We start from the raw sequence: 26,159 nt of genomic DNA, 5'->3' as shown, positions 1-26,159 counted from the left end.
AGGGTGCTGGTCGGATATTGAGGGGAAGGGCAATCCAGAGGTGTGGAGCAGTGAGTGAGAAAGGTTTAAGGTGGGAGAGGGCTTTAGATACAAAATGTGCCCAGGATGTGTCACTTAAGACACTTTTCAGGCATAGGATTAGCTCCATTAACTCGAATAGAGCTCACAGCTTCCCTGAAACAGAGAAGTAGCTTCCCAGCATACGTTATAGCAGGGGTGCGCAAAGTTTTCCCCCTGCGCCACTCTGCCTGCTCTCCTCCCCTACTCGGGCCCCTCCCACCTGCTCGGCCCCAGCGTCAAATGACGCAACAGGGTCATGTGACGTCACATTGCTATGGCAATGAGACGTCGCGTGACCCCGTGGTGTCATTTGACGCCGGGCTACCATGGCGACGCGTCACTGAAGACAAGGTAGGTGAAAGTTACAGAGACCTCTCGCGGTCCCCCGGTATTTAATTGAAATGCCTTGGAGGAGAGCGCAGGACCTCTGTAAGTGCCGCACCCCCACCCCCCGAAAATCCTGCCCCCCAGTTTGCGCACCCCTGCGTTATAGGGTCCATGACTTTACAGCATCTTGGATAAGTCCCTTAGAATGCATAAGATTTGACTGCTGCCTTCATAACAGCTGCTAAACAAAGCATGAGCTAGGTACCATGTTCCCAATCAATGCCAAGATATAAAAACTCTTTTGCATGTGACCTTTAAGTCCAATTAGGGAGAAATTTATGAAGAGAGTCAGATACCAGTATTCATTTTATAAAGAACTTCTGCTTTCCACAAAAACATTCTTAAATGCTCTATACCAATAACACACGCCTGGGGGACTTTTCATGTTAAATTATTAGTTTTCTTGATCTATCATTTTCCAGGAATAGATGTGTATTCTCAAGGAATATTGCTGGCTGGTTCAAATCACCCCCCCCCCCCCCCCCCCCCATCTCATTACATCATTGCTTTACAATTTTTTTGATGTTTTGTTTTTTTGTTAGAAGCACACTCAATGGTAAAAGTCAGGTTCTTACGGCTGTAAACAACCATCTTGGAAATTAATTCGATGCTCATAATAACTGTGGCAGAAAAGCACCATAAGGCCCCCTTATATGTAGCCTCAAATGTTCTATGTAAATGCCAGAAATAGTAGAGTAAGACTAGGGCATCCTAGCTTTTGCCATTCTTTTGGCTATCAAAATGTCTTATTTTTGAAGAGAGCTGTCAGATTAGACTTGTCATATTGAGTTTAACCCTTTGAGTACCAGGGGGATTTGTGTTAGAGGTGTTCTAGAATGAGTGTAATTAGCACATGAATTCGCCTTAAAGTGCAAAGGAGCATCCTGAAATAATAAAGTGGCCATTGATGGAGACTGGCATGCTAGATAGATCAGCTTTCAGTGACACAAAGTCTGGACACAAAGGAAGTGAGGTGAGTTTGTGCTGTGTGTGTGTGTTACTAGCAGATGCTGCTTTGCCTTTTAGTACTGGAGCCTGAAGACACACTGACAGATCATTTATAATGGTTTGGAGGGGATTAAACAGACCAGACCTCCAACAATTTCCTTTCCCCCAGGCCTATCAGTTAAAGAAAAGCTCTAACAGATTCATTCCCTTTACCTGCTCCCAATGAATTGGCCTCATGTTAGATTGAAGTCACACACGTGCATGTACTAGTATTATAAATCAGGAGTGTTACAATGAGTGCTTAATCCCTTCTATGCTACAAAGCAATATAGCAGCCGCCCCACCTAACTAACTCCCCTTTTTTACAGCATGAGAACCAAGCTATTTCAGCTTCAGGGACCCCCCACGTTCTTGAGGTACTCATTGGTGAAGTTACCAGTCATATTACCTGTTTTTTTAGAGGGACGACCAATAGGAAGCCACGACCGATTATGTGGCGGCTTCCTATTGGCGCACGGGATGTGGCGGCCATTTTGATTCCCCTAGGGGAGCACAGACACAGGTAACTTATTTCTTTAACAGGGGAATCCCAGGAGCTAAAAATAGTGCTGTTCAACTTCGGCCTCCCTCTGGTTACCAGGCTGTGAAAAAAAATGATTTTAAAAAAATCAGGCTGGAGAATTGCTAAAAAAAAAAAAACACCTTAACCAAAATATAAAAAGGACACACAATCTCCTTTAAATCAGCTACAACATACATTTATTGTAAAGAAGGGATTGTCGTTTTAGCTTTTAACTTTAAAAAAAAAAAAAGAAACACAGCACTGGCAAATCTTCTTCCATTTCTGGTTAAAACTCATAAAAAACTTAAAGGAAGCATAATTTCCTACTGAGTTCGATCTGTTGTAGCAGCCACAGGTAGGAGACAAAGAAAACACAAGGGGGGTATGCAAACTAAAAAAATAAAGGTGCGGCATGCGCCAATGTCAAGGGAAGGTTATTGTCATTATGGAAACCCCCAGTTCAAAGTTTCCATCTAGAGAGCTGCCGTCTTTAAAACACCCAATTACTAGCCCTCTTTCAAATGTAAAAATAAACAGGTAAGACACTGAGGTTTTATATGTTTTATATGTTTTGGAAAGCAAACAGTAAATAAAAATATCACTTGTGAGTACATTCACTACAGGTCTGCAACCCTGCCTTCCCCCATTATCTTTTAGAATACAGTGCTTCCACTGCAGCCAGGGATTCTGGGAAATGGCATGCAAAGGAGCACTCACCGTGTGTCAGATTTTGCTTCGTATCCATTTTAACATGGGGGCCGTGCTAAGCTTATGCCTGCTGCATTGCACACATTTTGAGTATATCCTGGGTTTAAGTGGTGCAAAGCCAGTAACCCTACTCACAGACTGCTGTTTCGACCTCTTGGGTCTCATCAGCGTGAGGTGGGTTATACTGGCTTTGTAATGTGAAGCCGGGATATGTTTCAACCACACATTAAATAAGCAAACACAAGGCCTGGCATTATTTGTTTCAGAAAGTTGTCATTTTATTTTAATTTTGTAAAGTGAACAAAGAAGAAGTGGTGTTTTCATGTCCTCGTTTCTGAGGAGGGGACGTCTCCAGAAAGAAACTAAGTAGACTTGCCAAAAGCCTTCCTCTTTCCATCATCTTCTGACTGTTATAGATCCTGGCAGACAAAGAGATTAATATACTAATCCCATCACTACCTTCCCCTGCCTCCCTTAGGGTCTCCAGGCAGAGCTGCACCGTTCACAGCTGCACTGCCAGACTGGGAGCTCAAGAAGCAAAGGCCAAGCGCTAGTAAGTGTGTGTGGGCAGCAGGCAGGGACTCTGTATTGCAGATTCAGCCGACACTGCACCATTTCCTTTTATGCCTCTTCGGTCAATGCAGAAAAATGAGGCTCCCAAGAAAAGATTTTGGAATGGTTTCATGATGACAAGTTTACTGCAAGCTCCAGGGCTTTATACTAATGTTAGTGACGTTTAAATGTCTCTACACCAGGGGTGGCCAACTCCAGTCCTCAAGAGCTACCAACAGGTACGGTTTTCAAGATATCCCTGCTTCAGCACAGGTGGCTCAGTCAGTGGCTTAGTCAAAGACTGAGCCACTGACGGAGCCACCTGTGCTGAAGAAGGAACATCCTTAAAACCTGACCCGTTGGTGGCCGTTGAGGAGTTGGCTACCCCTGCTATACAGCTACAAAAGAGAGCAAGGGGTGTAATCTGGGTTAGTTTATCAAGAAATCGGGTAGGATTTAGGGGCTTATTTTAGTAGCTGCGAGAAATGCTTATCCACGTGGAAAGAGACCTTTTTTGCTTGGATCTGCAGCTCGCCGTATTCTAAAAGCTCTTCTCGCACGTCCAAACCACGTGAGGAAGCTATATTCCAAGCGATTTCATTCTGCAAATCACTGCGATGTGGCTGAATTGTTACCATTGCACACGAATGTGAGAAGGGGGAGAGAAATAGGAGGGGGTGTGTGTGAGAGGTGGGGGGCAGGGGAGTGTAAGAGAAAGAGAGGGGGGCTCTGAAGGAAACTAGATTTAATTAGCATTTTCTATCTGGGGGCCCACCTGTTTTAAGTGCCCCGGGCCCCACATAGCCTTAATCCGGCCCTGATCCAGACTAACCTCCAGCTCCCAACTTTTTTCTACTTCTAATTCTCTTCTTTCCCACACAACACCAGCTCCCCCTGCCTTTACTGCCCATGATTTATCAACCTATCTTCGAGATAAAATTGATAGAACTGAGCATGATATCATATATCCTGTCATGCCTGATAATCTTTAAAAGCAGTCCTGTAATCCTTCTCTCCCACCTTCTCTCCTCCTCAAACCTGCTCACTTGACCCTATTGCTTCACATCCCATCTGCTCCCTTTCGTCCACTATAGTTCTCACCTCAACTCACATCTTCAACCACTCTCCACAGCGGTGGTATTCCCCTGCTACTATAACACTTAACTTCTTCATGTTTTCTCTTGATCCAGCCTCTCCCTCCAGCTACTGCCTCATCTCCCTTCTACCTCTTGCTTCTCCAACCACATGATAGATTTTCTGTCTGCTAACTCACTCCTCTAAGCACTAAATCAGGATGATATCCTAACCCCTACACTGAGAATGCTCTAGCTGGAAGTACCCAATGACTTTTAACAGCAAAATCCAAGGGTCAAGTCTCATTACTCATTCTACTCCACTCCACTGCCTTTGAAAACTGTAGAACAGGGGTGGCCAACTCCAGTCCTCAAGGGCCAACAACAGGTCATGTTTTAAGGATGTCCGTGCTGCAGCATAGGTGGCTCAGTCAATTGAGCCACCTGTGCTAAAGCAGGGATATCCATAAAGTAAGGGGTGAAACGGACCACAGCCAGCAATATGGTCAAAAATGAGATATCCAGGGCAAACTTGAAAAAATTGATTTATTTGCAAGCTCTTAGAAGAATGGCACATGAAATGCACCTACGCATTTCATGTGCTATTCTTCTAAGAATGTATGCAGATATAACCCGAGCCATAGTGTGCAATGGCAGCACAATCTATAGAAGAATAACCATAAAATCACAAATTACAAATCACATCAATTACAAATAATGCTTTGGTACTGCTGGCACAGAATACCATTTTATAATAAACAATGCCACATGCCAGATGGATATGATGCCTTCATGGTTAAATTTGCTGATAATTATAGTTAGAACCAGACTGAGGATTTCAAGCACAGTAGACAGAGTAATAGAGGCAGAGTTAGGCAATACATAGGAATACTTTGTTCTGGAAACATTTTACCCTTTCCAGGCCAAAAGCTGAACATCTAATAGTTTTTAGTATCAACCTAAGGTAATGGCGTCCTTAAATACGAAACCAATTTGTTAATTAAACAATGATTGCAGGAAGCAATTCTTAGGGCTACTCTTAAACAAGAAATATACACTTCTAATTGTGGCAAAACAGGTTATCTGATTGAACAGAGAAAAGGAGTAGTTTACATAGAATATCAATCATCATTTCAACAAATACCTGCAATTACTTGCAAATACTTTTACAGATACTTGCAAATAACAAATAAATAAAAATATTATATATATATATACATATATACATACACACACTGTATATAAATATATATATTTTATATAGAAAAAATATATATTTATATACACATATGTATATTGTAAACTACTATATTAAAAACATATTTTACCCATGAATTTCAAGTGATTTTATTAGGCAAATCCTGGAGATATTCAATGAGATATTATTTTTTTATGTTCTAAGTTTTTTTTGTTTTAGTTACTTTGGTGAACTTAAAAGTTTGTGTACAAAATCTATCACGAGCATTCATGTTGGGCCAGTGAAAGCTGACAGCGTGCAAAATGCATATGCTTTAATAACGGCTGTAGATATTGTAAATTGGTTTTTATCAAATACAAAAATGTTATGAAAATCATCAGTAGGTTGGATAAGAAAACAAACAATATTCAATGTAAACCTGAGACTACAGCTTATTTTTCCTCTCCTCAGATGAATGGGGCTTACATCTTCCCAAGCAATGGGAAGATGGCTGTACAGCATATTGAATAGACGCTTTAGACTTTTATATATGTATATGTATACGTGATAGAAGTGGTGTAACAACACACAAGGTTTCGTCCACATCTGGCCAATCAAACGAGACTTAGGCCGAGTCCATGGTGCAGACGCGCACGCGACGGAGAACACGGCCCCGCGCCCTCCTGTCAGCCTGAGCGATCTGTGAACTACAGATCCTCACGACAGGGCGGTGTGTCGGAGGCATGGCCGATGACGTCACGGAGCTGGTTCTCCTTCGTTGGGCGTCGCGACCTGGCCGTCGCGAGACAGAGATCAAAAACAGTTGTCTCGCGAAAAAAAACAGCAACGCCGACGCGTGCGGTCACTCTGGACGTTCCCATAGACCTCAATGTGTTTGATCACGCCCCGTGAGCGTTCGCCTGCGCGGTCGCGCTCAGCAAGTTATATACAAGAGTGGTTGTCGAAATGACTTCAACATTACACCGAAAAATCCAACCAGGTATTAAAAATATATAGTTGAATTATTATTACAATCCTCATATGTTATTTAATCCTCATATGAGCCCCAAACAAAACGACATTATTTGATTTTTTAATAACTCTAATAACACCAATGTAATAATTATTCTTAGTTGTTGCTGTACGTGATCTCTCCAGACTTCCTAGGCTTGGATGATATATGAACCCTAAGCCATGTTTGCAGAAATGACTCCATCTGGCCCACAGATTGTTATCAGAAGTATAAAATGAGCCTGTGGTGGCAGGGATTGGACCTGTCAGGGGCCACGGTCGTAGCAAGATTTTGGGTCGCTGACAAAATATATATATATTTTTAACTATCACTTGAAAGAGTAAGAACCCATTACAGTTTATGAGCACATATGCTAAAAAATGTGTTGCACTGTCTTCCAGTAAACGAGACTCACCCCAAAAGAGTGAGATTGGGCTCGTGCAATACTTGCCATCCTATCAAGCAGAACGACACAGTTCCTGTTTCTCAGCTTTTCCCATAGTGTAATGGTATGTCCTTCTTTTCTTGTTGACCTTCCCTGTCTGTCAACAGTTCCCCTAACTCTGTATACCTGTGCATGTCTTCCTTTCACTTAATCACCCTCTCTCTCTCTCTCTCTGTCTTTTCCCCCTTCTGCCCTGGCTACACCCCTCCCTTATCTTTCATTCCTCCCTGTTTTTTCAGACCAACTCTCTCTATTCCACCTCCTTCCTCCAATCTGTCTCCTTCATAAAACGAACTGACCGATTCTAACTACTGCTCTCAGGTGTAGTACCAAACCTGCCTTATCTATGTAGCCAGGTCCCAATGGGTCCCCTTTCCTCCTGGGCAGCAGCAGCTGGCAGCGGAGGTTGGGGAGAGTGAGGGGAGGTGATTGGGTGCATCCGGTGAGTGCTGGGGACATGCAGGGCAGGGTGTGCAGCGGCAGGCAGGCGATCCGGTCGCCGGAGCTCCGCCAAGGGCACCGCCATTTTGAATGTGCATGCGCAGTAAAGCATAGCGCATGCGCAGAAGGGTGCCAACAGCCGGCAGCCATCTTAGTACACCTCGCGCATGCACAGTAGCAAGCGCGAACGGCAGCTATTGAATATAGGCACCGAAGGGGAACTACAGCCCCCAGAAGGCCATAGGGTTAGTTAGTCAGGTGGCTAAGCTTAGCCAATCGCGCGACCAGATTCCCCTGCTTCCACAATGGATACATTTGGCGTGCCAGAGACCACACCAGTCAGAGCTGGGACATCAGAAGGGTAGGGTGTGCGTGTGCAGAGCGTCAGTGGCCCCTGCACTAGGCCAGAGACCCCCTTAGGCCCCAGCTAGGCACCGACTCACCTCAGCTTGTGGTTGCTGCAGGGACAGGCCCATCAGTTAGGGACACTGCCCCTGTAGTACAAGTGTGAGGGACGTGGCTGCATCCTGGCCTCCGGTGGTCTGGGACCAGGCCATCAACTACCTATGAGAGACTTCACGGTGGGACACTCCAACTGGATACCACCCCACGTAGAGGCGGAGGATTTGCTTCCGTCATCGTTGGATCAGCGGATCCCTTTCTTCTATCTTCCAGCCATACCCAGGTGTAGGAGCACCTGGGCAGGCACTACAAGTGCACCAACTATAACACCATCAGTTCTTGTGGGCAGCGCTGTCGCACACATTTGGGTGGGCTAATTCCTGTGGACACCGGGGAGGTTAGGTGCCCAGGAGCACCTCAGTACTGTGGGGACATATCCATCAGGTGGGGACATTGGTTGGAAGACACTGTGGGGTTACAGCCCTGCGAGGCCTAGTTTGTGAGGACCTGGTTCATTATATATGCTCACAGTATCTGTTATTCTTATCAGTGTGTGTGCTTCTGTATTGGGTCCTGTCACGGGGTTATCCCACATAGTAGGATCCCGTGCAGGTGGAGGCGCTGTCACCAAACAGATCAGACACACCCCAGGCTCCCAGCAGCGGAGGCTCGGCCCTCCTGTGAGCCGCAGATAACACAGCACATACACGGTAGCCGCCATATCTCCCAGGGGTGGGGGAAAGTGCGCTACATCTATAACTCATACTATAGGCCCATTTACTCTTATGTGCTTTACCACATGCTATAGCCAACATGGATCTGAAAATAAGCCCGCCAAAAAAAACATATTTCCTTGAAAATAAAATAACTGCAGAAGCATTGCCGTGAATACATTAATAATAACTTTATTTAATATAGCGCTATTCTCCCAATGGGACTCAAATTCTAAATTACAGTATAGTGCGCAGTACATAAAATTTTTACAGACACAGGCCCTGCCCAGGTGAGCTTAAAATCTTTTCTTGGTGCCTAAGGCACAGGGAGATAAAGTGACTTCCCCAAGGTCACAAGGAGATGACACCTGGAAATGAACCAGTTTCCACTGCTTCCAAAACAGTGTCATTATTACAGAGTCAGTGTCTTTACTCACTGAGCCGCGCCCTCTCCCGTGTGTACTACATGCCAATGCAACACAGAGTAAATGCCAATGCCAATACTAGTAAAGATGATGATCATCAGTGTCGGATTTAGAAATCCACCGCCCATAGGCACTTACCTTTGGGCTGCTCGGGCCGCCGACTCCTTCTTCGTGCCGCCCTTCTCCTTCTTCACTGTTGTGGCGTCAAATGACGCTGCGACGTCACATGGCGGCACGCTGGCACGGTCATGTGACATCACATGGCATCATGTTACCATGGTAAAGGGACGGCGTGATGTCACATTGTCATGGCAACGCGACACCCTGTGACGTCATGTTGCCGTGCCATCACGACACCATGTGACGTCGCAGCGCCATTTGACGTCGCAACGCTGAAGGAGGAGGGCGGCACACGGAGAAGATAAGAACTTTACAGAGGCCCCACGCTCTCCCCCGGCAATAAGTGGGGAAGAGAGCGGGGCCTCTGTATATGGGCGGGAGGAGGGGGTGGAAGGGGCAAACTCGCCACCCAAAAATTTTGCTGCCCTAGGCCCGGTTGTGTAGAAAGCCAGTGCATCAGAAAAAACAAGTCCTGTTTGGCATAATAAACTGAGGTTTAGGATAAACTGCCCTAGGCCCGGGCCTAATGGAAAATCCACCACTGATGATTATTATTACAATGTGATATGGCATTTAGCAGAAGAAGCAGCATTCAACACATTTATACCTTCTGTACCTGTTTCAGTTGTCACTTGCCTCGGTCCTTTTTAATATGCACATGTATGAAGGACATTCCAATATGGAATTGAAAAAAGGAAATAAGGGTACCGCGTCTACATACTGTACCCTGTTTCCCAACGCCAGCTGTCCATGAGATGCCCAAGTAATTACTGGCTGGTTGAGCATCTTAACAGCTTGTCCCATAGTTCCCTTTTGAAGAGAAACACATTTGCATGATCGGGGCATCTGCATGCGAGTTTCGGGAGGATGTGGATTTTATGCTGACGGAACCTTCTACTCATGAATTCATGTTAAAAGGAACTTCATGTAGTTTAAAACCCCATAGCTCTAATAAGAGCGAGTTGGCATATTGTTGTCTCTTAATATCTAATGCTTCATATCATTCTACCAGCAAAGCTTCAACAGGGTCACTTTTACAGAGCAGGATAAGATGTGAGATCCCCATGCCCTATCGTGACCTACTTTACCCCCTGAAGTGATGGATGAGTGAACAACAAATCTTTTATTAACAACTAAGATCAACAGAGAGACATCAGAGGCATGAAGCAGCCAGAGTGATAAGCTGAGATGAAGATGTAGTACGAGGATTTTGATGCGGTCGTGCAATAACAGTGAGGTATGGGCGAGTGTGCTAAGAGTTGTAAAGTGAAAACAAAATGCTGCAATGCAGGACTGAAACACCAGTTTCATTGCAAAGGCGGTGAACCAGAGCAAATCATTTCAAGCTTATATATAGATCGCTGCGTGACTGCAGCAAAATAAGGCTGACATGATATGAGCCAAGAGCTACTCCATACAGGGATTATATAGCAACCTTTATGCAAGTTCCTATGAGGCAGAGCGGCATTGTAGGTAAGATGGAGTAGCTTAGTGGTAAAAACACTCAGGTCCCAGTCACTTCCCCTGGTGACCTTGGGCAAGTCACCCAAATACTGCAAGCTCGTCAGGGCAAGTACTTATTGTGCCTGCGAAAGTCTATCCACAGGGTACTTTGTCCGCATTATATTAGAAGGAAAAAAAAAATCTTATTACTATTATTAAGAGGGAAATATTGTACAAACTTAGTATCTCTCTTCACTTCCAGCAAACAAATCCTTCCTAGCTATGTTAAGATGTAGTCAAAAGCTGCAGCCCTCTCCAAAATCTATGTTGTCACCTTACAGGAATGTGAGTACAGCGACAGGGCTGCCCCTATCATACTCCAGGGAGCTGTGTTGGACAGAGTATATTGGCCTTTGGTAAGTAAATATGGGCATGTGTAATAGCAGGAAGATAAGAATATTTTATGTCATAATGATGTCCCCCTTTTTCATTGGCTCATCATCAATGAATAAGAGATGAGTGGCCATTTTTACTTCCCAGAATTGGAGAGGCATCAAAGGTCCTTATTTCCAGAACTCCTGTAGGCCTGAGACCAACCAGTTCAGATAAGCAAAATAAGGAAAGAACATAACAGTGTTTTTGCTTTTAACAATAACTGTGCCGTACAGAAAATGGAGAAAAGGAATGATACAAAGTAATTACAATTAGTTGTGCATAGTGTAACAAATAGTAACTGCAGTTTTTACACATAGGGTTGCCAGGTGACTTCTCCAAAAATACTGGACACAATGGTGAAAGGTGCAACACGCTCAAGAGACACACACATAGATACACACATACGCTCGAGACACGACACAGTTTCTTCATCTCCTCGACTCCACCCCCAGGTTCCTGATACCTCCTGATTGGCTGCTGGGTAATGCAGCCAATTAGAATGGAGGAAGCTGCCCAGCCTCCTAGCAATAGCCCTGCTCACTCCTTGCTCAGGGAAACTTGCCCCCCTCCCCACCTCAAGCCGGTCAGGTCACTGTGTCCAGAGAGGTAATACCAGACATACATGTCCAGTATTACCTCTAATTTGTTACTGTACAGAGTGTCCAAATACAGGATAGTCCGGTTCAATACTGGACACCTGGCATCCCTATGCACCACCAAATTATTTCTACACAAATAGACAAGATGTATCCATTTACATTTTCCCCTTCTATGAGGCACACAAGCTGGTTATGGGAATAGAGAAGAAAAGCAAACTAATGCAGTAAGGCCGAAGGACTGAAGTGCATTTAACCTTAGTGAGTAATGCCTAGAGCAGCGGTGCGCAAACTGTGGGGCGCGACCCCCAGGGGGGGCGCGACACTGCCGACGGGGGGCGCGGGGTTTACAGAGGCCCCGCGCGCTTCCCGAAGGCACATAAATTAAGTGCCGGGGGAGCTGCAGGGCCTCTGTAAACCTAACTTACCGTGGCTCCGGCGGCTTTCTCCCTGCGGCACCATGGCAACGCGGCGTCAAAATGACGCTGCGAGGTCATGTGACGTCACGTTGCTATGGCAACATGACGTCATTACGCCGGAGCGCGGGTAAGTTGGGGTTGGGGGGGGGGCGCGGGAGTGAGGGGACAGCCGTCAGGGGGGCGCAGGTAAAAAAGTTTGCGCCCCCCTGGCCTAGAGTTGCCAGGTGTCCAGTATTGAACTGGGCTGTCCTGTATTTGGACACTGTCCAGTAAAACATAGAGTTAATACTGGACATGTGTGTCCAGTATTACCTCTCTGGACATAGTGACTTGACTCTCGTGAGGGGCCCCAGGATTTCCCCGAACAGGTTTCTAGGGTGTTGGGAAGCTTCCTCCATATTGATTGGCGGCTGCTGGGTAATTCAGCCAATTAGGAGAAGGTGTCAGGAGCCTGGGGGTGGGGCCAAGGAGAGAAGGAAACAGCATGGAGCGGAGAGAAGTGAAAGGTGTGTGTGTGGTCTCAAACGTCTTGCACCTTTCACAATTGTGTCCAGTATTTTTGGAGAAGTTACCTGGCAACCCTAGTAATGCTCTATGAGAGAATGTTGAAATGTAGTAGAATAATAGAGAGTTAAAGTACAGTGTGGTGAGTATAGCAATCATTTTTAATTTGGCCTTTTCTGAATATATGAGGCCACATATATGAAGGAGGAGCCTTGTGGTGAAGATATTGGCCTCTGAAGTGGTCAATACTACTTCTGTGTTACTTTAGCAAATTGCTTTACATCTTTAGTTATCCTTTTTACCCTTACTTCTCTCCAAAAAGATGCAAACAAGCAGATATCTTTAGAATGCTTCAGCTCATAATAAGGATCAGCATAAAATAGTTGATTGAAAGTTGACATTAACAATAAACGTGTATTTAACAAAAGGGAGAATCTTACTTTGCATGGATGTAGATATTTATTTTTCTACCATGTGCACTTCTGTGCTGTATAAAAACAAATTGTTCTGATCCAGGGTTAACCCCTCTGAACGCTATGGGGTTAAAATGCAGATGGAGCGTTTGTATCAGGTCTCTAATGTAAACATGATACTGTTCTTGTTTTCAGTCTAAACATGATGATATTGTTTTACGTGTAGATCTGGACACATGCCTGTTAAATAACCTTTCATAGACTTTCCAAAGCATGTCCATCACCTGAAAAGGATATGCTGTTTGTCACCATGAAGAGCCCCTTTTTACTTCTTTGTCTCCTGCAAGAGCACCTTTTTATTGGGCATTGTCTGATCTCTAATCACCCATGTCTTCCCGTCAGTGGTAATTACTATTTCAACCCAGAGGCAGGAAGGACTGTCAGACTCCTCTGAGAATCAAAGTGTACTCAGCAAGCAGCTGGCAGGTCATGCAAATGTGTCCCCTTAGAGACTCAGACGGCAACTCACGCCTGGTCATAACAGAGACACAAGAATCCCCAGCTCTAGGAAATGGCAACCAACAGCTATTGTATCCACCAAGTAATCTGTTCAGACTTTTTAATTATACCATCAGGACTGAGATGCATTACGGTTCAACGTGTAGAAAACACAAAATCTGCCATGACCAGGCTGGCAGAAGAAAAATAAGCAAGAGGTCAAGTGGAAATATAGCACAATATAGTGCTGGCCTCTCCAGATCTTAAGTGGTTAATATGTTTTACTGGTCTTCTGGTTAACACACTAGGATCAGATAGCAGAAAAAAAACCAGCAATCCAATCATGTAAAAAATCAATTTGGGGAGGCCTGCTACCTCAACAAAACGATCTACTTCTTCTACTTCAAGGGTAGCACAATACAGAAGAAACATAACATACAGTAAAGACTGTAGCACACAAAAGTGCGTTATATGGTACACAATGTGCTGTTGAAAGACTTGGCTGGGATGGAAAATCCATTGAAGAACATGATTGAGAAAGACTTTGTGCTCCTCCCGCAGTCCAATGACTTTCTAGATAGTCAGCAGATAGCTCCAGAATGCAGAAGAACTAACCAAGCTGAAACGGGAAAATCAGACATGAAACCCCTGTCTTTGAGTGGGTTTTCTGCCTCTGGGCTTAACCCCGCTCTTTTAGAAAGCCCTATTGGACGAAACGCGTTGGTGCGTTTCCTACCCCATTGCCAAGCTGATTATTTAATAAATACATTTTTTTTACTTCATTTGGAGTTGACCTATCTACTTTTTGCCCTTTGGATGCGGAGGCTGTGCTCCTTCTTCTACACGTCCTGCTCTAAAAGCTGTTTAATACTGCAGGCAAATATCTATAAAGAAATATATATATTCATAATGGATAGGAGATATTATATAAGTTGTATTGGTTCCACGGGGTGAGTGAGGTGATCAGAACCAACTCATTCTTTTCTTGGTGCTTTCTAGAAATGTTTTTTGTGCATCTCCATAGCAGACTATTATACCCAGTGTTCGACAAACCTATACATTTGCTCGCCCCGGGCGAGTGGATTTAACCCCCGGGCAAGTAAATATTGGCCCAAGATGCACACGTTTGGTACAAGGTGGCGAGTAGATTTTTTTGTGTGGCGAGTAGATTTTTTGGTGATTTGTCAACCACTGATTATACCCATACATTTTGCAGGGTACAAGCAAACAATATTCAGTTGAAGTGTTTATTCATTTAAATCATGTCTTTCTGATGTCCCACAGATTAAAAAGAATGGCTGCAGACTAAGTTTATTGATATGTCTTTATGTGGATCGAACTCAATTTAAGGCAAATGTCAATAGTAAGACACTCTGAAGCTCCCTTCGCAGAAGATGGCACTGCATGTTAATGTATAGTCCTGTGATGCTGCAGACAGTTTGTGTCTATTGCCGCAGTGGAAGTCTTAAAGCCATATTTTTTCTTGTCAAATCTTCTAACCTTCCGGTAGATTCAATAAAAAGCAATAGCCATTGTTGAGAGTTAATGGCTATCCTTCAAAATCTCTCTGTGATTCTAGCATGAGTTGTTGGCGGATTCTGTGTTGGTTCTACTAAATTCTCATTTTCTCCATCATCTGGTGCTCAACTGTACAAAGTAGAATATACAGTAGGCACAGTGAACCCCTATTAATTCAATATCTGATATAGAAACTCAGAGCAGGGGAATATATAAGGCATAAATGAATGCCAAGCCCATTAAACAAACCCAAAACCATATTATGTGGGGGGAAACAACAGGAAACGAAATACAAGTAAAACAAAGAAAAATCATGTTTCAGGGAGTAAAAATCCAACACAAACCAAGCTCAGGCAAAGATTTAGTTTTACTTCTTTATTAGTTCATTTTCCTGTTAGTAAGGAACTGTTCTACACAGTATGAGAGAGAGAGAGAGAGAGAGAGAGAGAGAGAGAGAGAGAGAGAGAGAGAGAGAGAGAGAGAGAGAGAGAGAGAGAGAGAGAGACTCCATAGCGTGATACTGTATGGGAAATGTAATGATGTATAAAAAAGAAGGTCTCTTGGACTTGCTCTCACAAGAGGACAAATATAAACAGCATTTGTGTGAGAAAATCTAAATAGTGGTGACGTCAGTATCAGAAAGCCGACGTGATTACGTAGCGAAACGCGTTGAGTGGGAGTCTTTCCTTGCGGAGCTGTCGGATGAGGAGTCACTGAAGATCCAGCCCTTACCCAGCGACGAAACCGGATCTGACGTCAGACGCCGAGCAGTGCGGTGGCGCAGCTGATCAGAGGCAGAGACGGACGAGTTCGGAGAGTTGCGGGATGGTGAGCCAGCTGGCTGTTGATATCCTCATATACACTAATATAGTGTGACATGCCCGATTTTATCTGATATGTTGTGAGTGTATTTTTTACTTAGATAAACATTTTTTATACCTTGGTTGATCTGCGCTATGCCAGTTTGTTCTCTCTCTTGCAAATGGGCCATACCCTCCTGAGTACCTGAACCACCTTGATGACAACTATATCACCTAGCCACCACTGACTGTTAGTCAACCCTGCTGTTTTGACTCTTACATCTTGTAAGTAGTCACTTCAATAGAGCCAAGTTTTTGGAAACATTAATTCTCCATTGCTATTCTGCTGCACTTAGTTTTGTTTTGTTTCTTCCCTATGCTCCCCCTGGATTTCGTGTCTACTACTGTTACCTTTGGGGAAGAGTGAAGACCACCCCTCCCAGCGGGTTTGAGCAGGGGGTGAAACTGTATATACGTTTATTTATATATATATTTGTTTCACTTATATAAGTTCACATTTGTTCACTCATTAATAGTGTTCACCCCTTTTATCTGTTTGCGCCTATTATTTCACTACATCACTATACCGTGTGATTCCCTGGAGACACATGTATATATACAGTCTATGTATGTGTGTGTGTGAGTGTGTGTGTGTGTGTGTGTGTGTGTGTGTGTGTGTGTGTGTGTGTGTGTGTGTGTGTGTGTGTGTGTGTGTGTGTGTGTGTGTGTGTGTGTGTGTGTGTGTGTGCGCAGTTGCACTGTTTTCCACAGTAGATCAGAAACAGGCTAATGAGACTGTCAATTCTCCCGGACAAACAAAAAAACAAAGATTATTAAGACATCCTCATAACAGTGACCGAAAATAAAATCAGCTGAGAATTCACATCTGCAAGAAGCAAAACTCATTTTCTACTTTATAATGCAAATATTCCATTCCCACACCGACTGCCTTGGTATATAATCAATACAAAAAGTACGTGGGCAAGTCTATTCCCTGCAGTTCTTTCTTGGGACATACACAGATCCTGACACTGCATTGTTCAGAGTTATATGTCACAGTATACTTTTTTACAACATCTGTGCAACTTCATGCTGCACAATATACGTTTACATCCTTGTGTCAGGCAGGGTCGGAAAGGCATTGGAAAGCAATGAAGTACAGACTAGCACTGAAAGGGTAGGGAGAGGCTGGATACTGCTGAGGTTGTACGTATCTTGTATAGTTTATTTTATATATATAATATATATAGTCCATAGCATAACAGTGTTGCACACTAGTCTCCTCAAAATTCTGATGCTTGTCCCATAAAACAGATAATAAGCTTGTATAGTTAGCAGAGTAGTCAGAACTTGTCCGGTGCTCCGGTGACAGAGACACAGCACACAGTGGTATAGAAAGAAACTGTATTAAAGATAATGCAGGACACCAAAACCAACGTTTCGGTCCTCCACAGGGACCTTCCTCAGGGTGTGTGCTCCTCTCTGTCACCGGACCACCGGACCAGTTCTGGCTACTCTGTTAACTATACATGTATATACACACACACACACACACACACACACACACACACACACACACACACACACACACACACACACACACACACACACACACACACACACATATATATATCCAATAAAGAATATCACTTGTGAACACATCCACATGTCTTAGACAGGTCTGCAACCCTGCCTTTCAACCATTATCACCTAGCCTACAGTGTTCCCACTGCAGCAAGGGATTCTGGGAAATGACATGCAAATGAGCGCACAATGTGTCACCTTTTGCCTGGAATATCCATCCACATGGAGCCCATTTAATCTGATGCATCGCCGTTCACACAGCTTTTAAGCACAGCATGGGACTAGCAAAGCAAGTACAGACCACTCACAGACATGTTTCAACCTTGATGAGTATCATCAGTGTGAGGTTGGTCTATACTTGCTTTGAAATATACTTGCTTTGAAATATACATTTTAAATTATGGTGGGTGAAAAAGGTGACAGAAAACCTCCACCGTTAGCATATAGCCAATATTGGCTATATGCTAACGGTGGAGGTTTTCTGTTGCCTTTTTCACCCACCATAACTTAAAATGTACACACACGCACGCACGCACGAGGTTTGAAGTATGCACATCACCAGTGACTTCAATCAAATAAATTATGAGGTAGTCATTGATTACAGATTAATTAGTAGTAATTGGTAAAATGATTACAATTACTTTTTCACTTCCAATAAACAACAGATATCCATTAAAGTATGAAGCCACCTTCATTTAACAACTCAGCATAATTGGTTAATATTTAACTTTATTTACTAAGAAAGTGTATTCCCCTTCAGTGTACATCTTTGGTGCCCAAAGGCGGACAGCCTTTGGCACAGCTAAAGGGTGTGAGCCATTTGGTAATGTTAAAGCTTCTCTATTTCAATCTGAAACGTACCAGCCCTTTTATCCCTTGAACCCAATTTTCCAACTCTAACTGTCCATTAAATATCTGTGAATTGACTGTATAACCTCTGTTCTTTTCATGTAACCATGTATTGTTATAACTCTGTGCCCAGCTTGAAAACGAGAGGTAACTCTCAATGTATTACTTCCTTGTAAAACATGTTTTATATTATAAAGAAAGAAAGTATGAAGTCATTGTAGAAAATGAACAAAGTAAACTTAACACGTCTCCAAGAGGTTTAGATACAGACTATATTTGAATACTAAATAAAGAAAAGTCTATCTCCTGCCTCTACTTTAACATAACATTATTTATTAGATGCTAACTCCGACATAAATGGCCAATCAGTAAAATACGTCCAGGAATCATAGCATTTGGCACAAAGTAATTATGCCCTGAAACTCATTGAGAGTGCCAGGTGTATAGATCACTTGGGGACTATTACTATGTATGTATGTATAGATTAGATTATGCAGCCCATGTTTACCATACAGTGCCATTCTATAAGACACCTAACAGCTCATTCAAGTCAATGGACCATATTGTCCATTTAGGCACTGAAATTACTCTTATGTAGTAGCACAGCTTAGCAAACATGGCCCATTATTATTTAACTACATCTAAAACCCAAAAATGAGTGAGTCTCCCTCTCTGCCGTGTTCTCGTGGTATTGTGCATGGTAAAGCCATTTAAATAAATGGCCTTTTCAGTCCAGTATACACAGTGATGCAGCTATTCCTGTATTCTGAATGTAGTGTCTTGTGATACACAGAGTATCAATATATGAATTAAAGAGACAATATAACAGCGTTAACAATACACATTCCATAAGATATTGAATCACCGATCTGGTAGTAAGATATAAAGCAGGGGTCTCAAACTCAGTCCTCAAGGGCCACCAACAGGTCAGGTTTTAAGGATATCCCTACTTGAGCCACTGATTGAGCCACCTATGCTGAAGCAGGGATATCCATAAAATCTGGCCTGTTGGTCGCCCTTGAGGACTGAGTTTGAGACCCCTGATATAAAGACTCATCTCCTTTATATCTCGCATGCAAACACACTCTCTGTAAAACACAAAAAGTAGATCTCGATACAAAACAGAATCCGGGTTTTTTTTCCAGATGGTCCAATAATGGAAACGCAGGGAATGTCAGCATTCTCTGCTATCTCAATGATCTAAACATAGGCCGTTCATAATTACCAGGAAGGGGGTGAAAAATACAAACGCACTTGACTGAAAACCTTTGATAAGATAAGAATCCCAAAGGCTGAATAAACCTCTTCTCCCTTGGAGAGGTTAGCAATATGTTGCAGAACAAAGCACTGAGTTTTCCTCTACACCGCTAAAGAGGCTAAGAAACGTAGATTAAACTTCTTTATGTTTTTTTGCGCCTAAGGCGGAATTAATAAAAGTTTAGTCCCATCACTAACCAGCCAGTAAAATGATTCCAACAGCTACAACTAGCTTGTAATAAGGGCTGTTTCTGAAAGCCTTTCAATGTAGTGGTAAAGTAATTTCAGCCAATAGGCAGGGAGAAAACGATTAGCGCAATTATTTTGTGGGTAAAAGCTGTGCAAGTTCTAGCATTAGATTAACATTGCTATTTTTAGAGATAAATTATTTATACACATTTTTTTCTAACTGTAACACCCGAAACAGTATTTGCCCGGAAGCAACATTCTTCTTTGATATGTAATTGTTACAAATAAAATAAATATAAGCCCTGGGCCTTATTGTTTTATTAAAGCCCAATCCCCTATTCACAGAAACAGGAATATTTTTGTAGTGTTGCAAGGTTTAATTCTGCACGAGGCTGATCGTAAGATTGTGACTCAGTGATGAATACCTGCAGTACAGCTGAGGCATGATAACTTCACACTAACTACTGGTATTCATGTAAAGGCTCATTATTATCCAAATGAAAAGCATTCAAATGCAAAACAATGAGGTTAAAACATATTATGAACAATCAATAACATATATATAGGTCCATATTTACTAAATGGTGTCTTCGCTTGAGCCACTGATTGAGTCACCTGTGCTGAAGCTGTGATATCCTGAGAACCTGACCTGTTGAGGAGGACAGGGGGGTCTTGAGGACTGGAGTTGAGAACCCCTGCCCTATTTCTTAAAAGATGCTAAAGCTTAGCACTCCTTAGTGAATATGAGCCATAATGTTATGTCACTTATTTTTGTGTACGAAAGGGTTTGCCCGATTGCTTTGCTTCCCCTATTCTTCAACCATTGGTGATAATCGATACAATCTTGGTTATTAAAATTAGTGTCAATTGCCAGTATTTATTATGGATTCATTACCATATTTTCATGGAAGACGAACCTCCAAATTCAGCATAAATCGTGGCAGCTTTGCGCCTGCATCCCAAATGCATGTGCTCAACGCAACTACACGAGAAATGTCTGCAAATGCTGGAGCACTGGCAGAAAAGTCTCCAACATATTAGGTGTCTGGGCACCTTCTACTGCAACATCGTCCCAATTGTTTCCATTGCTGTGTTTAACTATTTTACATGAAATGATGCAAAAGGATGCTGGGATTGACATAGTCCAGTGTTTTTCAACAGGGGTTCCTATGAACCCTTGCATTCCCCGGGCATCCCTAAAGGGTCCCTTGCAATTGTCTGGTGATTTGAAAATTGTATCAAATGCAGAAGAATTTACAATGCATCTGATCTCAGACGTGTATTAGAGAGGGTTGGGGTTCCTTACAATGCATCTGATCTCAGACGCGCTATTAGAGAGGGTTGGGGTTCCTTACAATGCATCTGATCTCGGACACACTATTAGAGAGAGTTGGGGTTCCTTACAATGCATCTGATCTCGGACACACTATGAGAGAGAGTTGGGGTTCCTTACAATGCATGTGATCTCAGACGCGCTATTAGAGAGGATTGGGATTCCTCGGAATTTCACATAGGGTTCCTTAACCCAAAAAAGGTTGGAAACCATTGACCTAGTCTGTCCAGATCAGCTTGGACTTTTTTAGTGAATGCTCTTACTCTTGGAGGAATATGACCTGGACATGATGGTCAACCAACAAGAAACACTGATGGTGGCATACACACAAAAAATTAAGTGTTCTCTTGCTGTTAAAAAGGTTCATATGTCGTCCATCTCTCATAATGTTAGGTTATTACAAAGTTACATATTAGATCAGGTTGAAAAAAGACATATGTCCATCGAGTACAACCTATGTTAAATTTGGACGACAGATACTTATCCTATATTTGTACTTAGAGTATGTTGTACATATTAATAAACTTTTTTCCCCCATTTTGATACATTTGAAACACGCTTCATAGGCAGATAATATTTATGCCAGCTCGGACCTAGCAGTGATAATTATATATAAAATGTTAAATGTTGGCAGCAAAAAATAAAGTTGCAGGAATAATACATTATATTATTATAGATGTGCTAAATTACTCTTTCCCTGACTCCTACTATTGATCCATGCACTAGCCAACAAAAGCAAGGGAAGAACAATGTACTGTTCCTTGATGCACATGAAGTTGAAGAAGTATTAACCAGGATTATGATCAAATGCCTAATAGTAATACCCAAACTCTTCCACTGCTGCACTGCAAACACCACACTGCAGTTAGCAAGTCTGATGCTGGAGGACTTGCTAAGTAACGATTTCCTTGTACCATTATCAGTAAATGGGTAAAAAGTCTAGCATGACAGCTCAATATAGTAGTCACCAAAGTGACTATTTCGTGAGATAAGTAACCCTAAATTCTTTGTAGTGCTTCTTCATAATTCCAACACTGCCATCCTCCTGTTACCAAAGTGATCACAGCATGAGGTCTGTTCAGGATTGAGCTGATCCCCAGTCCCTATATAATAACAGGAATAAAGCCATTCTTTCAGAAACATCCAGTGTTTTGGAAATGTTAAATAATGATGGCTAGATTGGGGCAGGGTTGGTTATACAAATACAAAGAAACAGCAACATTTGTCCAAAACAACGTGCAATAAAATCAGGACTGACAAAAGAAAACTGCAATTATTCTAAAGTTGAGGGCAAAAAGAAAGCAAGAATTGGGACAGAGAGCTGAAAATGACATAAAAATAAAGGTCTACCGTGTGCTTCGCAGAGAAGCAGTATTTACAATAAACCTTAACTGAAAATGTAACACGCTGTAATAAACTTCATTTTAAGTACAAATTATATTAATTAATTTTTATTTTGTTCTGAAAAGAACATTCCCCCGAATGTTCTCAAACTTTGACTGCTTTCTCTTTTCATGTATTTTAAGTAGAAGGTTTTGACCCTTGGGCAGGTGTATAAAGGAGAAATACTCACAGTCTCTCTGTGTTCCTTGGGATGTTTTTTGGGACCATTTTAAGTCCAATGCCATGACAATCCACTGTGGTTCCACTGCAGGTACACAATGCTGGGCAGCCATTGGCACAGACTTGGCATACACAGCTCCATGCCAGGAGCCAGACTCCAGCTCTGAAGCACGATGAGAAGGTAGAGCTCCTCTTCCCAGTCATTCTGCCAAAGATAAGTCACGTTTCCAGCCTAGAGAGTAGAGAGCCCTTAATCACCAGTGTCCTGGAAATGATCCAGGCAGCTCCCAGATCCCTTGGTAATCCCAATGCAAATAATATTAATGACAATAAAGTGTAATAGTCTCAAATTACACAATGATCATCACTGGAATTATTAAAATGACATCCTTTTGTTTTTTTCTGCTGCTGGAAATGCTGCCCTGTGAATGCAGCACCTTTATTCATTGAAGCTTGTTTGCTGTAAGTCTCCCCTTCTGTTTCTTTTTCTGTGTGTGCCTGGAGTTCTGCCTCTAGTGAGCTTTATCTCTCTGCTCTCTGTGTCTGAGCCTTGGTACCAGCATAAATAAGAGAGAGAAAGCACACACACACATACACACACACAGAGGCATACAACAGCAGTCATCCATCAATTCAAAGACACAAATATCAGCCTGACTCCTCCCTCCTCCCTCCTCCTGTCTTCAAACCTCCTCTCAGTCTACAGGAGCCTCCACTTTCAGAGCTATACCCCCTACAGAATTACAGGGGATGGGAGGAGGAGGAGGAGAAACTCGGGGAACTACAATGGCTTTTAAAGAGCGCACACATACACAGCTTTTAACACTCAGCACCTTGATAACAAAACAAAACAAATAAGATAAATGGCAACCAGTCCTGCCCTAGTACCTGGCAGTTCTTTCAGACAGAGGAGGGGAGAGTATGGAATGCAGACAGCAATCAAAAGCACTTTTTTTGTTAGAGTTCAAACTTTGGTGAGGTGGTGTCTGCAGACCACACCTTTCTATTCCTGCAGTATTTACCTACTTTGTTCAGGGATAACAGAATGGCTCAGATGTATAGGACCCCTGGGTTTTATTAAGTGCCAATTCATGGTATGCCGTAAACCAGGGGAGCTCAACTCCAGTCCTCAAAACCCCACAACAGGTCAGGTTTTAAGGATATCCCAGCTTCAGCACAGGGGACTCAATCAGATTGAGCCACCTGTGCTGAAGCTGGGATATCCTTAAATCCTGACCTGTTTGGGAAGGGGGGGGGGGGGGGGTGGGGGGGTTGTCTTCAGGACAGGCCTTAACACCCCTGCCTTAAACAAAAAATAAATTAACCCCTCCAGTGCTTAATGCAAGAACTTCACATTGCAGTTCACACCAGCACTGAAGTAGTCAGGCCAGGCTGAGGAGAAGTGACTTTGGGCTTCCAGAAAGCTCTTCAGTTCTAAACTCGGCTCCAAAGCAATACTGTGTATTGTAGACAGCATATGACTGGCCTAAAAATGTGATATATGTCAAAATGTTACTTTACTTCAAATAAAACATAGCTTTGGTGATTTTAACAAATCTTTTATGCAGTCTGCGATTATTATTTACCCATTTGCACTTTTCTACAGATCTGTGCAAACATGGGCACTTATTGGCTTTATCAATCACATTTAGATTGTAAGCTCTCCGGGGCAGGGATTTCCTTTCCTTTGTGCCACTTTGTTGCGCTTATTGTATTATAGTTCCCTGTACTGTATTGTCTTTGTAAAGCGCTGAGTACACTGTGCTATATAAATAAAGATATACATACAAAGACTGCGGACATGTTTGTCTACAGCTACTGTAAGTAGAACAGGAGCGAGCCCCACTGACTATCCGTTCCCCAGCGACTCTGTGCTTTCATGTCCTGTTTCAGGGTAACACAGTAGCACAGCTGTAATAGGCCTCTTTCCTCTAGAACTGAAAGGATCTCTAGATAAAAAGACATGTACTGTATATGTAGAGTAAAACATAAAAAGAAAGGCTCCCTGCGTCATTGCAAAACAATGATCGTGTCTAATTATTTTAAATATAACAAGAGAAATGAGATCAGGGGATTTCCATGCCAACACAGAGACGCACCGCGGGTACTTGTACAAATGTGTGGTTATACCTCGCAATAGCGTGTCAATAACTAAATGTACAGTAATTGTACTGTATACTAATGATGGAGGGGAACTTTGACTTGTGTTTTGTAGCTGGTGTTAGTTTTCCCAGAACGCAATTGGTTTTGTTTTTCTACAAATGTTTTGGGGGGAAAAACTCCAAATTTGAGCAAAATGTTTTAGAATTTTGAACTTTTCGCAAATGTTTGCAAGTTTTTTTCTTAAAGTTCAACCAGTTTATTTATTTATTTATGTTTTTAAACGAAAAAATTGCCTTTTTTTGGATTGTGGCTTCAACTTTGCTCGGATTCCAAAGCGCATTTCAAAGTTTGACTCGGAACTTCCAAAGGTCAAAGTTCTCAAATTGTGGATTTCGAACCTGCAAGTCCTTACTGTACACATACTTCAAGTATATATATATGTAGAAGCGTGACGACGGGACATGGATGTTTGATGTGTTACGTCATCACGCTTCTCCAAGCGGATGTGTATCGAGCACAAGGGCTACACTTGGTGGAACATTGTCCATCTATTTGGAACCTTATAACTTTGTATTCACGTTTCTCCCGGGCAGCTTGGGATGGCGTGCATTCATTGTTTGAGCCGTGGACCCTGGAACATCAAACAGGGTGCCAGCCCTACATTGGGATTACAGAAGTTTGCTGCAGATGAATATCTTGTTCATGAGAAAAATTATCTCTCAAATGTGCATGACCTTGCTACACTTGTGAATGTGCTCATTTTAAACCTATATGATAATAATAAATGTCATCACAGATTTATGCTATGTGGCACGTGCCTCTTTTTTCTCATTTTACATATATATATATATATCACTGCAAGCTAATGTCTTTATTTTATCTCTTCTCCATCAGAAAGGCTTGCAACACATTACAGAGAAGGGGTTAAGAGTTGAATACACTTTTCATACAGCAAGGTTTTAATGTTTTACCTTTTATACATTCCCACTCCTGTTTTTTAACCTCTTTAATGCTGAAGGCGGCTGTCATAACAAGTCCTGCAAGCTGATCCTGCAGTCAGGTCAAAGACAATGCACCTAGTGTTAAATATGAGCTTGGTCTCATTGGTCTAAAAGTCCCCATATATACCAAGTATATACCACCACCTACTGTAGCATGTTACAGAGCAGTGCAGGCTGCATTGTGCTGATGGTTAATTACAGTGTGTTTCAGGGCACAGCTTATATAACCTGCAATATTGTGAAGTAATATATCAACGTGTAAATAACATCAATGATATGCAAATTCATTGCATGTTTTGGATAAATTACATATACACACAATTGATGGATTTATTTCTTTTTGTGGCATAACTTTGGTTTCACATTGCTTTGTATGTGTCTCACTATAACAGCTCACATCCTATATATATTAGCTGAAGTATAATTGTATAATTTTTGTGTAATTGTATTTATACAGCACCAGCAATGTGCGCGGCGCTTTACAAAATGACAATACACAGTAAAACTATTACAAACACTAGTATACAATTTTAACAGCACCTCAATAGGAGTATGTAGAATCGCTAAGCAAATGAGGGTGCAATGCAAGAGAACAAGGAGGGACCCTAATTCACTCCAAAGTTGAAATA

The 26,159-nt window shown here is 42.5% G+C and overlaps 1 protein-coding gene across 1 annotated transcript in view; it reads right to left on the bottom strand.

The window, feature by feature from the left end:
* The window catches only part of SLIT1 (slit guidance ligand 1), a 259,749-nt gene extending 236,647 nt beyond the window's left edge, over positions 1 to 23,102 (bottom strand). The window contains exon 1 of the mRNA XM_075612392.1: positions 22,437 to 23,102. Coding sequence (XP_075468507.1) covers positions 22,437 to 22,630 — 194 coding nt within the window. The 5' untranslated portion in view covers positions 22,631 to 23,102. The remainder of the gene's footprint in view (positions 1 to 22,436) is intronic.
* Positions 23,103 to 26,159: the final 3,057 nt, after the last annotated feature.

This window comes from Ascaphus truei, chromosome 8 (genome assembly GCF_040206685.1).
Source record: "Ascaphus truei isolate aAscTru1 chromosome 8, aAscTru1.hap1, whole genome shotgun sequence".
In the NCBI taxonomy this organism is placed as follows: domain Eukaryota; kingdom Metazoa; phylum Chordata; class Amphibia; order Anura; family Ascaphidae; genus Ascaphus; species Ascaphus truei.
This window is presented reverse-complemented; position numbering and strand designations above follow the sequence as displayed.